Source organism: Rhinatrema bivittatum, chromosome 12 (assembly GCF_901001135.1).
Source record: "Rhinatrema bivittatum chromosome 12, aRhiBiv1.1, whole genome shotgun sequence".
NCBI lineage: Eukaryota > Metazoa > Chordata > Amphibia > Gymnophiona > Rhinatrematidae > Rhinatrema > Rhinatrema bivittatum.
The window spans coordinates 51,314,032-51,328,018 of record NC_042626.1 but is presented as its reverse complement, the minus strand read 5'-3'; the positions used below and the strand labels follow the sequence as shown (position 1 = coordinate 51,328,018).

At 46.1% G+C, this 13,987-nt stretch overlaps 1 protein-coding gene across 1 annotated transcript in view; it reads right to left on the bottom strand.

Moving 5' to 3' along the window:
* CNTNAP1 (contactin associated protein 1) overlaps positions 1-13,987 on the bottom strand; it is a 166,281-nt gene that overhangs the window by 121,676 nt on the left and 30,618 nt on the right. The window contains exons 3-4 of the mRNA XM_029573972.1: positions 9,347-9,543; positions 6,404-6,551 (exon numbers count right to left, since the gene is read on the bottom strand). Of these exons, the coding sequence (XP_029429832.1) occupies positions 6,404-6,551; positions 9,347-9,543 (345 nt within the window). The remainder of the gene's footprint in view (positions 1-6,403; positions 6,552-9,346; positions 9,544-13,987) is intronic.

Here is a 13,987-nt window from a genome sequence, read left to right as displayed (position 1 = left end):
GGTGGAGTTGTCAGAGAACTTGCACCGCCTTGCGATGGAATAAACGAAGGAAGACCTTGAGAGCCAGGCGTACCACTCTAGCTTCCAATCGATTGATGTGCCAGCGAGATTGGACTGGGGACTAGTACCCGTGTTTAGACTGGGTCTGGCACACCGCTCCCCAGCTGGAGAGGCTGGCGTCCGTTATGACAACGATCCACTGCGGCATCTGAAGGGACACCCCCTTCAGAAGGTGGGCAGGCGAGAGCCACCATTGCAGCTCGGCGACAGTAGACTTGGAGAACGGGAGGGACGTCCGAAATTGCTCCGACACTGGCTTCCAGCGGGATAGCAAAGCTTTCTGTACCGGACGCATATGCACAAAGCCCAAGGAACCAGATCGATAGTGAAGGCCATGGACCCCAGGACCTGGAGGTAGTCCCAGGACGTGGGGAGAGCAAGTGAGAGAAAAGTGTGCACTTAGTCCCTGAGTTTGAGCGCCCACGCATCTGGAAGAAACACCTTGCCGACTCGAGTGTCGAATCACGCCCCCAAAAATTCCATGGTCTGGGATGGCTGAAGCTTGCTCTTGAGAAAGTTGATTATCCATCCAAGGGAGGTCAGACAAGTCAGGACCTTGTCGACCGCCAGCTTGCAGAGAAACTCCGATTTGGTCCGGATGAGCCAATTGTCCAGGTAAGGGTGGACCAGAACTCCGTCTCGACAAAGAGAGGCCGCCACTACCACCATGACCTTGGTGAAAGTGCACAGCGCCGTGGCGAGACCGAATGGGAGTGCTCGAAACTGGAAATGTTGGCCCAGGATCTTGAACCGGAGATACCGCTGATGGTAGAGGTGAATCGGAATGTGCAAGTAGGCCTCTGTCAGGTCGAGCGATGCCAGGAATTCGCCTGAGCAAACCGCTGCTATTACAGCCCTTAGGGTTTCCATTTGAAAATCGGGGACCTTGAGAGCCCGGTTGACTCGCTTGAGATCCAAAATTGGACAAAAGGAGCCTTCCTATTTTGGGAACGACGAAGTATATGGAATATTGATCGGACCCTTGTTCCTCCACCGAAACTGGAACTATGGCACCCAGCTCCCGCAGCCTGCTCAGGGTCTGGTCAACCGCAGGCCTCTTTCGACTTCCACAGGGAGAAATTAGGTGAAGGTCTGGTAGGTCTCAAGCAAATTCTAACGCGTAGCCTTTTTCTATTACCTCTAGGACCCACTTATCCGTCGTGGAGGAGCCCTAAGTCCCACCAGGACCGGGTCCACGTTAGCAGGCATAGTGGCTGTAACTCAGCGGCTGCCTCAGGGGGCACCTCAATTCCCAGTTCCTGCAATATGAAGGGAATGAGCAGTTCCAGTTCCTCCCTTTGGAATAAGTGAAGCACCCGTGGATCGTCCCCCTCGAGGAGGGGTTGGGAAGCAGTGGATCAGCATCCGAATCAGGTACCAATAGTGGCTGAGGGGGTACCGGAGGCAGTGGGACCCCTGCCCCTCCGGCACCTTAGGAGGTTGCGGAGGAGTAGCATTAAAATTTACTATAATACAACCCCCCCATCACCACCACCACCATCCCGATCCCTCCCCAGGACTTACTAACATCCCTGGTGGGCCAACGGGGTCCTGCGAGCGATTTCTCCCTCCGTGCCGTCGGGCTGTCCGGCCTGCCTCGCATCAAAATGGCGCCAATAGCCTTTGACCTACTATGTCACAGGGGCTACCGGTGCCATTGGTCAGCCCCTGTCACATGGTAGGAGCAATGGATGGCTGGCGCTATCTTGCGACGGGGTTCCTACCATGTGACAGGGCCGGCTCCATCTTGTGCTCCTACCATGTCACCGTAGCCCCTGTGACATAGCAAGGGCAAAGGCTATCGGCACCATTTCGATTACTGGCAGCCGACAGCCCGCGTGCAGGAGATCACTCCCGCACCCCCCACCCCCGGTCCCCCACAAGACTTGCCAAAAGTCCCTGGTGGTCCAGGAGCGATCTCGCCGTCGGCTGCCAGTAATCAAGATGGCACCGATAGCCTTTGCCCTCACTATGTCACAGGGGCTACCGGTGCCATTGGTCAGCCCCTGTCACATGGTAGGAGCACAAGATGGCGCCAGCCATCCATCTCTCCTACCATGTGACAGGGGCTGACCAATGGCACCGGTAGCCCCTGTGACATAGTAGGTCAAAGGCTATCGGCGCCATTTTGATGCGAGGCAGGCCGGACAGCCCGACAGCACGGAGGCAGAAATCGCTCGCGGGACAACCTACCATTTGGATGCCCAATTTTCCAGTCTCACAAGGTCTTCCTGCAATTTATCACAATCTGCTTGTGATTTAACTACTCTGAACAATTTTGTGTCATCTGCAAATTTGATTATCTCATTCGTCGTATTTCTTTCCAGATCATTTATAAATATATTGAAAAGTAAGGGTCCCAATACAGATCCCTGAGACACTCCACTGTCCACTCCCTTCCACTGAGAAAATTGTCCATTTAATCCTACTCTGTTTCCTGTCTTTTAGCCAGTTTGCAATCCACGAAAGGACATCGCCACCTATCCCATGACTTTTTACTTTTCCTAGAAGCCTCTCATGAGGAACTTTGTCAAACGCCTTCTGAAAATCCAAGTATACTACATCTACTGGTTCACCTTTATCCACGTTTATTAACTCCTTCAAAAAAGTGAAGCAGATTTGTAAGGCAAGACTTGCCCTGGGTAAAGCCATGCTGACTTTGATCCATTAAACCATGTCTTTCTATATGTTCTGTGATTTTGATGTTTAGAACACTTTCCACTATTTTTCCTGGCACTGACGTCAGGCTAACAGGTCTGAAGTTTCCCGGATCGCTCCTGGAGCCCTTTTTAAATATTGGGGTTACATTTGCTATCCTCCAGTCTTCAGGTACAATGGATGATTTTAATGATAGGTTACAAATTTTTACTAATAGGTCTGAAATTTCATTTTTTAGTTCCTTCAGAACTCTGGGGTGTATACCATCCGGTCCAGGTGATTTACTACTCTTCAGTTTGTCAATCAGGCCTACCACATCTTCTAGGTTCACCGTGATTTTATTCAGTCCATCTGAATCATTACCCATGAAAACCTTCTCCATTATGGGTACCTCCCCAACATCCTTTTCAGTAAACACCGAAGCAAAGAAATCATTTAATTTTTCTGCGATGGCCTTATCTTCTCTAAGTGCCCCTTTAACCCCTCGATCATCTAACGGTCCAACTGACTCCCTCACAGGCTTTCTGCTTCGGATATATTTTTAAAAGTTTTTACTGTGAGTTTTTGCCTTTAAATCCAACTTCTTTTCAAATTTTCTCTTAGCCTGTCTTATCAATGTCTTACATTTAACTTGCCAACGCTTATGCTTTATCCTATTTTCTTCTGTTGGATCCTTCTTCCAATTTTTGAATGAAGATCTTTTGGCTAAAATAGCTTCTTTCACCTCCCCTTTTAACCATGCCGGTAATCGTTTTGCCTTCTTTCCACCTTTCTTAATGTGTGGAATACATCTGGACTGTGCTTCTAGAATGGTATTTTTTAACAATGACCACGCCTCTTGGACATTTTTTACTTTTGTAGCTGCTCCTTTCAGTTTTTTTCTAACAATTTTTCTCATTTTATCAAAGTTTCCCTTTTGAAAGTTTAGCACGAGAGCCTTGGATTTGCACACTGTTCCTCTTCCAGTCATTAAATCAAATTTGATCATATTATGATCACTATTGCCAAGCGGCCCCACCACCGTTACCTCTCTCACCAAGTCCTGTGCTCCACTGAGAATTAGATCTAGAATTGCTCCCTCTCTCGTTGGTTCCTGAACCAATTGCTCCATAAAGCTATCATTTATTCCATCCAGGAACGTTATCTCTCTAGCGTGTCCAGATGATACATTTACCCAGTCAATATTGGGGTAATTGAAGTAACCCAAAAGGTAAAACTGTCAGTAACAAGGGCAACCAAATAAGATTTAAATTATAGCCTAAGTGACGGTGTCCCCAGGAAGGTAAGGTAGCAGGTCATTAACCCTCTACAGCCCTATATTATACAGTTCTCAAGCTCAGCCAAAAGGCCAAGATAGGGTCTTAGCTAAAAGGCCAAAAAGGAAGTGGCAGAGATGCTGGTTTATTTGTGTATCAATGTTTTAGCAACCATTGCTATTTGGAGTCTTTTCAGCATTTGCTCTCCAGAGGTAAGATGGCTAAGGATTTGTGTTTTGTGTTTTTTTTGTTTTTTTAATTGTATGCCATGTTCAAGTGAAAGAAAAAATTTTTTAAACTAAATCCTTAAGTCCCTTATGCAACTATACAATGGAAGTCAATAAAACATGATAGCTGCTTAGTTTTAGAGATGATTGGTTCACATGCTAAAAATGTTCACATTTAAATAGATTTTATTACTTTTAAATGTTTTTGTTTACTCCTCTGTATCCTTCTCCGAATGCTGAAAGGTCAGAAGGGCTCAGCAGCGTTGTGGTGAATTGCAATCGACACCACAGCTACTGAATTAATGTTGAATCCGCAAAAAAACCTACTTCCTTTGAGCAGACCTCTCTCAAACAGTACAGCCAGATCTCTAAAACCTCCAGCAGCTGGCAAGACCATCAAATCTGCTTTAACCATGCAGAGGTTTGGAATCATTCTATCATTAAAAGAATTTGCAACAGAGAGCTTTGAAAAAAAGGAACTTCTGCTTTCCCCTTCAGTGAAACATTTAAGTTTGCAGCAAATAGAAGGTGCTGCTTCCCTCATATGAAGGGAGGAGGGGAAGTTTGTGCGGCTGTGGATAACAGATTAATTACCTCCCCCCCCTCCCCCCAACCTCCAGAAGTGATGCAGAGGCAGCAAACACCCCCATAAGAAGAACCTAAACCACTGCACAATGGCAACATCTATGGGTGGGATGCATAGTGCATATGTAGGGAGAAATGATTTGTGGTCCCCTACAGAGGACCCCTACTGCAACAGCTGGGACACAGAGGAGGCATGTAGAGCTTAGGTAGAAGGGGGAAAAAAATTCCTGGTGGCCTGGAATGAAGACCCACGGAGCCTCAACTCTCCCTTCATAAACAGCAGTGAGGCAGAGGAGTTAACGAATAGGGTGGAAGCTTAGGTGTGGTGGAAAACGAACCAAGTCTGGAACCTCCCTCCCTCTCCACCCCACTACTGCGCAAGTTAGTGACCATGAGCAGATCAAGTAGCAGAGGAGGAGGAAGAGGAACCAGGAGATGCCAAAGCTAAGCAGTCCTACTGCCTTCTCTTGGAACTTAATTGTTTAATGGAGAAATTACTTACCTGATAATTTCGTTGTCCTTAGTGTAGACAAATGGACTCAGGACCAGTGGGGGTTTATGCTCAAAGCAATCCCTATAGGGAGATGCACGTCCACTATCTGCTGGAGACAGAGAATACTGGCAGGCTGGGGGTCACTGCAGGATTATATATACTGTGACGTTATATATACTTGCTCCGCCTCCATCAGCTGGCAGGGGAACATAAACCCACTGGGTCCTGACTCCATCTGTATACACGCTAGGAAATATTTTTGTTCCTTCAGATTCCTCCTGCTTCTTTGGGCTTTGAATTCAATTGGAACTGGTCTCTATTGGGCACTGCTACCATCAGCCTTCATTTTCAACCAGCCAGAGTATTCTCCCCTATTGTTATAAGCTTCCCTGGCCCAGCTACCGCAGTGAAGGCCCTTGACTGGGAGCCATGGGCTCCTTCCGCAACCTGATATGCACACATCCTATTTCCAGCCAGCAAGTGTCAGCACTGAGAAATGGCTGGGATATCCCTCCCCACCCCCTCCCTCGAAGGTCCGTGAACACCGCCTTTAGAGCATCCCCAGCCCAGGAATTAAAACCCAGGCTTTCTGCATGGCACTGAACAGCACTGCTGCTTGGCCATCAAGCTAGATTGGAGCTCAAATTTTAATGCATAAGCTTCATTTCAAATGTTGCTGAAATAGTCAAATTTGAAAAACAAAAATGGCACACAGAACAGCATTTCTTCCCATGTGTCCCTTTTATCCTCTTACTCCTTGCCAATTTATAATTTTTAGTTAGCAGGAGGTGCTGAAGCCTTAAAAGAGGCATCCAGGCTTTATAGAAGGATCCTGTCAGAGCAGGAGGAAACAGGAAGCCGAAATGTGAGGCAGGACGTCGGGCCAGGCATTCGAGGAAAGGGGGGGGGGGGGCAGTCATGAAGATGTTGAGTTTATAAAATATCGATTTTATGCACATTCAAAAAAAAGTATTATCGAAGAGCCAACACAAACAGCTGCCGGTTGATGATTTACACCAACCAGACATCTGGTTACTGTAATCATTGAAAAAGGGGGACAACACACTCTTCATACACTTTCACCTCCTTTAAAGTAATGCAGCTAAATATGAAGCCACACTTACTGTAGGGGCAGCCGAAGAGGGCCACTCTGAGCCCGATTTTGCCTCTTGGATTCCATGCAACTGGAATGAAACGGATGTAGCGGGCCATGATGGGATAGTAGAGTTCGTGGTAAGCTACTCCCGATACATTTACATTTCCTGTAAAAGTCTTTAAAAAAAAAAAACACAAACACAAAAAAAGTAGGGTAAACAATTTAGGACATTGTACAAATGATGTCATTAAAAGTGCTTTGGGTTTAGACCTTCAGTTACATAGGAAACACAGCGTTACAAAATGCAAGAATTTACTAAAAGAAATAAATGCAGTGCTGCCTCCTCAGTCTTCCTGCTTTAAGATGATACTGTGGATTTAAAAAAGTTATTCTATATAGTTAGGAGGTAATTTTATCACAGACCACACAAGAAAGCCAGCAAACATGCACACAAAAGTTACACCGGTTGTCAAAAACAAACTTTTGCACATATGTTCACTTTGAATATTATCCCCACCCAAACTACCCGCACACGAGGTCATCTCCTAACTTGTGCGAGGAAATTTAATCGCATTTTTTTTTAAATGGCAAAAGAAAGTATACACGCAAGTCCACACCCCCCCCCCCCTCCGCAACCCCACTACCGCCCCCCATGGAACACCCCCCTCTGCTCAGTCTGGGTAAACAATGTGCATACAGGTTTCACATGTACATCGGGTGGGCAATTTTATAAACAAGTCATTCTTGCAAGTAAAGCACTTTGAAAGCTGTCAACTTACAAATCAAGAACTAAATGGAAAGAGGTGGTTATCAATGTGCATAACCATCTGTGCTAAAAATATATAAATTTATTGCCAATAAAGCAAATACAGCATCCACTCAGGGGAAAAAAAAAAATAAGAGAATTGCATTCAAAGACTAATTTTGGGAGAAAGAATCCACCATAAGGGCCAGCTTTGCTGTATTCCATTATAAGGAAATCAGAAGCTCAGTTCAATGAAGTACCAGCTAATCTCTTTAGGTGGCTTACCTCTACAAAGAGGACTTCTCAGAAAGAGATGTGTGTTTGGTGGGGGGAGAGGGGGGGAGAAGAAGGTTATCAGTCATTTCCCCATAGTGATACGGTGTAAGGCTGATCCTGGCAATTGAATTCACTTTCTTTCAGTACCTTAGGGACAATATGCACTAAGCATTATTCCTATCGACATAAAATAGCAGAAAACCTTTACAGGTCGATTTTCAAAGGCTTGCGTGCGCCAAAACCGGGAGATACGCGCGTGACTCACCGTGTGCACCGAATGGATTTTAAAAGGCCCGCGGCCACAAGCATATCTCCCTATGCATTAAAAAATGTTTTCTGAAAAAGGGGTGGGGGGCGGGGTCCGGACGGGGCACAGGCGCGCCAGGACTGCACCATGAAGTCAGCGCATAAGTAGTTACGCGCACAAGCGCACATCGGGGTCCCCTATCGCGTAACTTTACTTCTGCTATGGATGGCGTGTAAATTGCGTAACAAAAAAAGCGAGGCTGCTCAGCAGGGTTTTAAGGCTCAGGGCTAATAGGCTATTGCGTCACCCTGCATACCTACTAAAATTCCCCCCACAATTACACGCATGAGACAGCATTCGGGCGCACGTATACGCATCAATATAAAATCGTGCGTGCATGTACGCACACGTTATAAAATCAGCGCATGCTGGCAAACACACAGACGTCTTAAATTTTACTTCTTAGTGTGCAGGAACCTTAGTCTTCCTTCTACCTATATTTGTTTATGATAGGGTTACTACGTACATAGGGACCTTCATTTTCAGTTTTTATTTTATTTTTCCTAGGAATTTCAATGTTCTAAAAAATTAAAAAAAAAAAAAAAAATCTGTGGAAAAATTGTTATAAACCTACAAAAATAAAATTCAGTAAAAAGTCAGTCTGTTCTAACATTGAAATTACCAGGAAAAATAAAATAAAAAAATGAAAACAAACTTCCCAATACAGTTAAGGGATAAATTTTAAAACCCAGGCACTCGCGTCCATGTGTGTGCGGTGCCTGGCATGCGCGGATCGGCATACGCATGTTATAAAATACGATATCCGTGTGCAAATGCACGACCAATTTTTATATTGGTGCGCACATATGCTAGCGGGTGGCGACTTGTGCGCACAAGGGAGGGGATTTAAAAACAAAAAAAATACGCACAGCAACATGATCGGAAGGGAACTTTCCTATCCCCCTTGCTACTCTGCCTCCCTTTTCCCCTCGCCTCCCTGACCCCTAAAACCCCTTTCCCTACCTTTTATGTTTTGTTTTGTTTTTTAATTTTGGAACTTCCTTTATCTGAATACATGAAGTAAGTTCCTTGCGCTGGCTGGCTGCCGGCACGCGCTCTCCCGGGGCGGGCCTAATGGCCTCTATCCCTGTCGGCCCCCGCCCTGCCCCCCTTCATGGTGCCCGGCATTTCCACACATACCGGGAGATACGCGTGTGGCCAGGCCATTTTTAAAATGCACTCGGCGCTCGCGCACGGCCCGGCCACGCACGTATCCCCCGGTTCTGTGTGCACCGGGCTTTTAAGATTTGGGTTTACATCCTCAGTGCATCATCACTGACTCAAAGGCACCGTGGATTAAAAGTCATGCAGTTTTATAATCAGCTTGGCAAGTGTGATGCTGCGGTGTCAATATTCTCTGTCATGTAAGGTTTCTAAGCTATTTTTCCTTTTGCTCTTCTTGGGTGCGGACAGCCTGATCTCTGCTGACGAATTTAAAGATTCTTGAATGTTGCTGGGAAAGGGGAGGTATCCACTGGCAAATATTTACATCACTGACCCTGTCTCCCCCCCCCCCCCCCCCCATAGGCTCCCTCTTTGGCATCACTGTGCCAGGAGTCACTAAGCATATCATTTTATTTATCCCACAATTTTCAGTCTAGGTGAGCCTCTGTTGTTGTTTTGAAAGGGGTAGTAAAGCTTACCAAGTTGCTCCCTTGTTGGTAGAAGGGTTTCCAGATGTCTGGTCTATCACCATACAGCAAGATATATTTAGTGACCCAATCATAGTAGGTGTTATAGGTACCCTGAGTAGCAACAGCTGTGATTTTATATTTCCCAGTCAAGTCAATTTGAAGCCAGGGCTGTCGATCCCCAGGGGCTGGTGACCAGCCACTACTACCTGCATTTAAGAGGGAAAAAAAAAAAAAAGAGAGCAAAGGGCAACAGTCATCCAATTCTTCTACAGTTAAATTTACCGAAATGCAAAGACTCAAGAGAACCGGGAGACACCATACACTGACACCATACACCTCTTGCAGATCAAATGATCATCCATTACCTCCTCACCATGTCCCCAAACATTTTCTAGACAGCCACAAAGATACAGGAATGTGTATATTAAACTTAATGGATATCAGGTCCCCTCAAAATTCATCTAACAGAAGCTAGCTTCATGGGCTGTGATGCCTAATTGCTTTACTACCAAGGTTCTGTCTGCAGAAAGATTTCAACTCGCGAGTCTTACTCTTCAGTCTTTTCACGTGATTTTTTTAAAAATCCGCAAATTATGTTACCAATATTAACATATTTATCGTGTACAATATATATTATAAAGTATGTGTGTGTTATATTTTTTTTGTTTGTTTAAAAATATTTTGAAGCCTATAATTTGAAAATTAGGCATGGTGTGTGCATGTGTTGAATTTATAAGCACCAGAAGGAAGCATATAATCAGTGCCCCATGATTATGTGGTTTCTCTTGCAGCCGCTCAATTAGCCTGTTGCTGCATAACTTACAATCTGCAGCACAATCAGCATTCCTGAAGCTTTCCCATCTCTTAATTCAATCTTTTTAAAAACGTTACAGGGTCTGCCTTCAATCTCGGCTCTCTCTCTCTCTGCTCCAGCTCTTTCCCTACTAAACAGCCTTCAGGGAACAGAAGGGGAGGGGAGCTGAGGCTGTAGCATATGAAAGAAGCAGTATGCTCCTAATCCAGCCCCTCTTCACCTCTTGTTCCCCCCTCCCCACCTTCCTCCTGTCCTGAAGGGAACAGGAAGGGAGGGGTGTAGTTGGAGTGGACAGAGAAAGTAGTCAGAATGTTTGATCCCTCTGAAATCTTTATGAAACCAAAGATGATTTTGCTATAATTTTCAGATGGATTAAAGGAAAATTGGTTCTTACCTGCTAATTTTCATTCCTGTAACACCACGGATCAGTGCAGATTCCTGGGTTCTGTCCACTCACCAGCAGATGGAGGCAGAGAAAGTTCCAACTGATTCCGCCCCTTCTGTGAGGTGCACCTACAGTACTTATTTAAATGTATCAAAGCAGAAGAACTAAGAAACTAACTGCTGAAAAACTGGGAGAACATTCCATAAGAACCAGACTCACTTACCCAAATGGCAGCAGAGCAGCTAACAAGATAGAACAAACATTTTAGTTGAAAAATACTTATCTGCAAAGTAAATAACCAAGAACGAGCGGACTCTTAACCCCCAAACCGAAATGGGCGGGACTCTGGACTGATCCGTGGTACTACAGGAATGAAAATTAGCAGGTAAGAACCAATTTTCCTTTCCCTGTACGTAACCGGGTCAGTCCAGACTCCTGGGATGTACCAGAGCTCCTTTACACGGGGTGGGAACCTGAGAGTCCAGCTCGGATCACAGCTTCACCAAAGCCGCCAGATCCTGTAGCCTGAACATCTAGGTGATAATGTCTAGCAAAAGTGTGCAAAGACTTCCAAGTCGCCGCCCTACAAATCTCTTGCAGAGAAACTTGCTGACACTCCACCCAGGAAGTTGCTTGAAACCAAGTAGAGTGAGCACGAAGACCAGACGGAAGCGTCCGACCATGAAGTAAGTATGCCGAACCAATAGCTTCTTTTAGCCATCGAGCTATAGTAGCCCTAGATGCTTTGTGCCCTCTCTTGGGGCCGCTCCAGAGCACAAAAAGATGGTCTGACATGCGGAAACTATTAGTGACCTCGAGGTAACGCAATAGACTCCGCCGCACATCTAGCTTTATCAAATCTCTAGACTGAGGCTGTGAATCAGGAAAAGATGGCAGATCAATCGACTGATTCAAGTGAAAAGAAGAAACCACCTTTGGAAAAAAAGACGGAACGGTCCTCAAAGAAACTCCAGAATCTGTAATTCTTAAAAATGGCTTTCTACAGGATAAAGCGTGAAGCTCAGAAATCCTACGGGCCGAAGAAATAGCCACCAGAAAAATCACCTTTAAACATAAGATCTTTAAGAGTAGCCCTTTTCAGAGGTTCAAAGGGCACAGCACAAAGAGCTTTAAGAACCAAATTTAAACTCCATGAAGGGCAAGGATTTTTGAAAGGAGGACGCAAGTGTTTCCCCCCCCCCCCCGAAGAAAACGAGCTACATCAGGATGAGAGGCCAGGGTGACTCCTTTTATCTTCCCATGGAAGCAACCTAGAGCTGCCACCTGTACCCTGAGAGAACTGCAGGATAAGCCCTTAGCCAGACCAGCCTGCAAAAATGACAAAATGTCAGGAATCAAAGCCAGAGTAGGAACTACCTGATTCTCCACATACCAAGATTCAAAAACTCCCCAAACCCTGACATAAGCCAGAGAAGTAGAAGTTTTTCTTGACCTGAGAAGAGTAGCAACTACCGCATCAGAATAGCCCTTATCCTTCAAAACGACACCTTTCAAAAGCCAGGCCGCTAGAGAGAAGCGATCTGCCTCTTCCAAACAAACGGGACCCTGGTAGAGAAGATTGGGAAGGTCCCGAAAAAGAAGCAGACCATCCACTATGAGGTTGACAAGGTCTGCGAACCAAGGACGTCTCAGCCATTCCGGAGCTACCAGAATCACCTCCGACAGATGATTTTCTATGCGCCGAAGAATCTTCCCTATGACAGGCCAGGGAGGAAACACAAAGCAGAACGTTCATCGGCCAGGGAAGAACCAAGGCATAGACTCCTTCTGCCCCTGGCTCTCGACATCTGCTGAAGAAACCTGGAGCCTTGGAGTTCCAGAACGTTGCCATCAGGTCCATGCTCGGCGTGGAGCATTTTTCGCATTTGAGAAGAAACACCTGCTCAGAAAGTTCCCACTCCACGGGATCTAGACAATGGTGACTGAGAAAGTCCACTTGAATGATGTCTAGCCCGGTGATGTGAGACGCTGCAATGCGAAGGAGATGTTGCTCCGCCCATGCTATCAATAGCTGAGCCTCGAATGCCACCGGTTGGCTCTTGGTTCCCCCCTGGCAGTTGATATAAGCCACTGTCGTCGCATTGTCAGAAAGGATTCTGACTGATTTCCCCTGAAGAAGCGGTAGAAAAGCCTGTAAGGCTAGCCTCACCGCTCTGGTCTCCAAATGATTGATCGACCAACGAGATTCCTCTGGCAACCATTGGCCCTGAACAGACTTATCGAGACAAACTGCCCCCCCAGCCGGATAGACTGGCATCCCTAGTGACTACTGTCCAAACTGGAGCCTCTAGGTCTACTCCATGACACAAATTCTGCGATAGGAGCCACCAATCGAGACTGGAATGAGCAGAGTCTGTAAGAGGAAGGGGAAGATGAAATTGTTCAGACACTGGATTCCAGCGGGAGAGCAATGCTGACTGAAGCAGTTTCAAATGAGCAAAGGCCCATGGAACTAAAGTCCATAGTGGAAGCCATGAAGCCTAGAACCTGTAGATAATGCCAGACTCTGGGAAGAGACTTGGACAACAAGACCCGAATCTGACACTGTATTTTGATGATCCATTCTTCCGTGAGAAAAACTTTCCCCAGCTGAGTGTCGAACAGGGCTCCCAGAAACTCCAAGGACTAGGACGGTACTAAATGGTACTGGTACAATGGCCCCAAGCTTGCTTAGGTGATGTAAGGTGTCCTGCACTACCTGACACTTTTTAGCGTAAGAGCACGGAAAGACGAGAAAGTGGTCGCGAGGGCGCCGTACAAAATCTAAAGTGTAGGCTTGTTTTATCACAGTAAGGACCCACTGGTCCGATGTTATTTTGACCCATTCCTCGAAATAGAGAGACAATCTGTTTCCCACTACCAGAACCGAGGAACGGACCGGCCTCATCTCATTGAGAAGTTTTCGCTCCACCAGAGGATTGGGAGGGACCAAATCTCCCATAGCGACATCCTCGAAAGGACTGAGTCCAAGACTGCTGTCTAGTTGGCTGCTGCTGAAAGGAAGAACCTGAAGAGTTGGAGGAGCAAAATCTATGATTCCCTCGGAAACGTGATCTAGAAGGCAATGACCCCCTAGTCTTGGGCCTATCCTCAGGCAATGAACTTTATTTTCTCCTAAAGAACGAATTAAGTCCTCAAGGTCTTTCCCAAAAAGAAGTTTACCCTTGAAAGGCAAAGATCCCAATTGAGCTTTGGAAGAGACATCCACAGACCAGTGTCTTAACCAGAGAAGTGGTGTTGAGCAGAAACAGCCGAAACCATCGTTCTGGCTGAGACACAACAAATCATAAAGGGTGTCAGCACTGTAAGCAACAGCAGCTTCCAAATGCCCAGCTTGAATAGCTTCAGACTCAGAAAGAGAATTACTCTGCAGGAGTTGAACCCAGCAGAGCCCTGTCCTTAAGGCAAAACTGCTGCACATGGCGGCTCG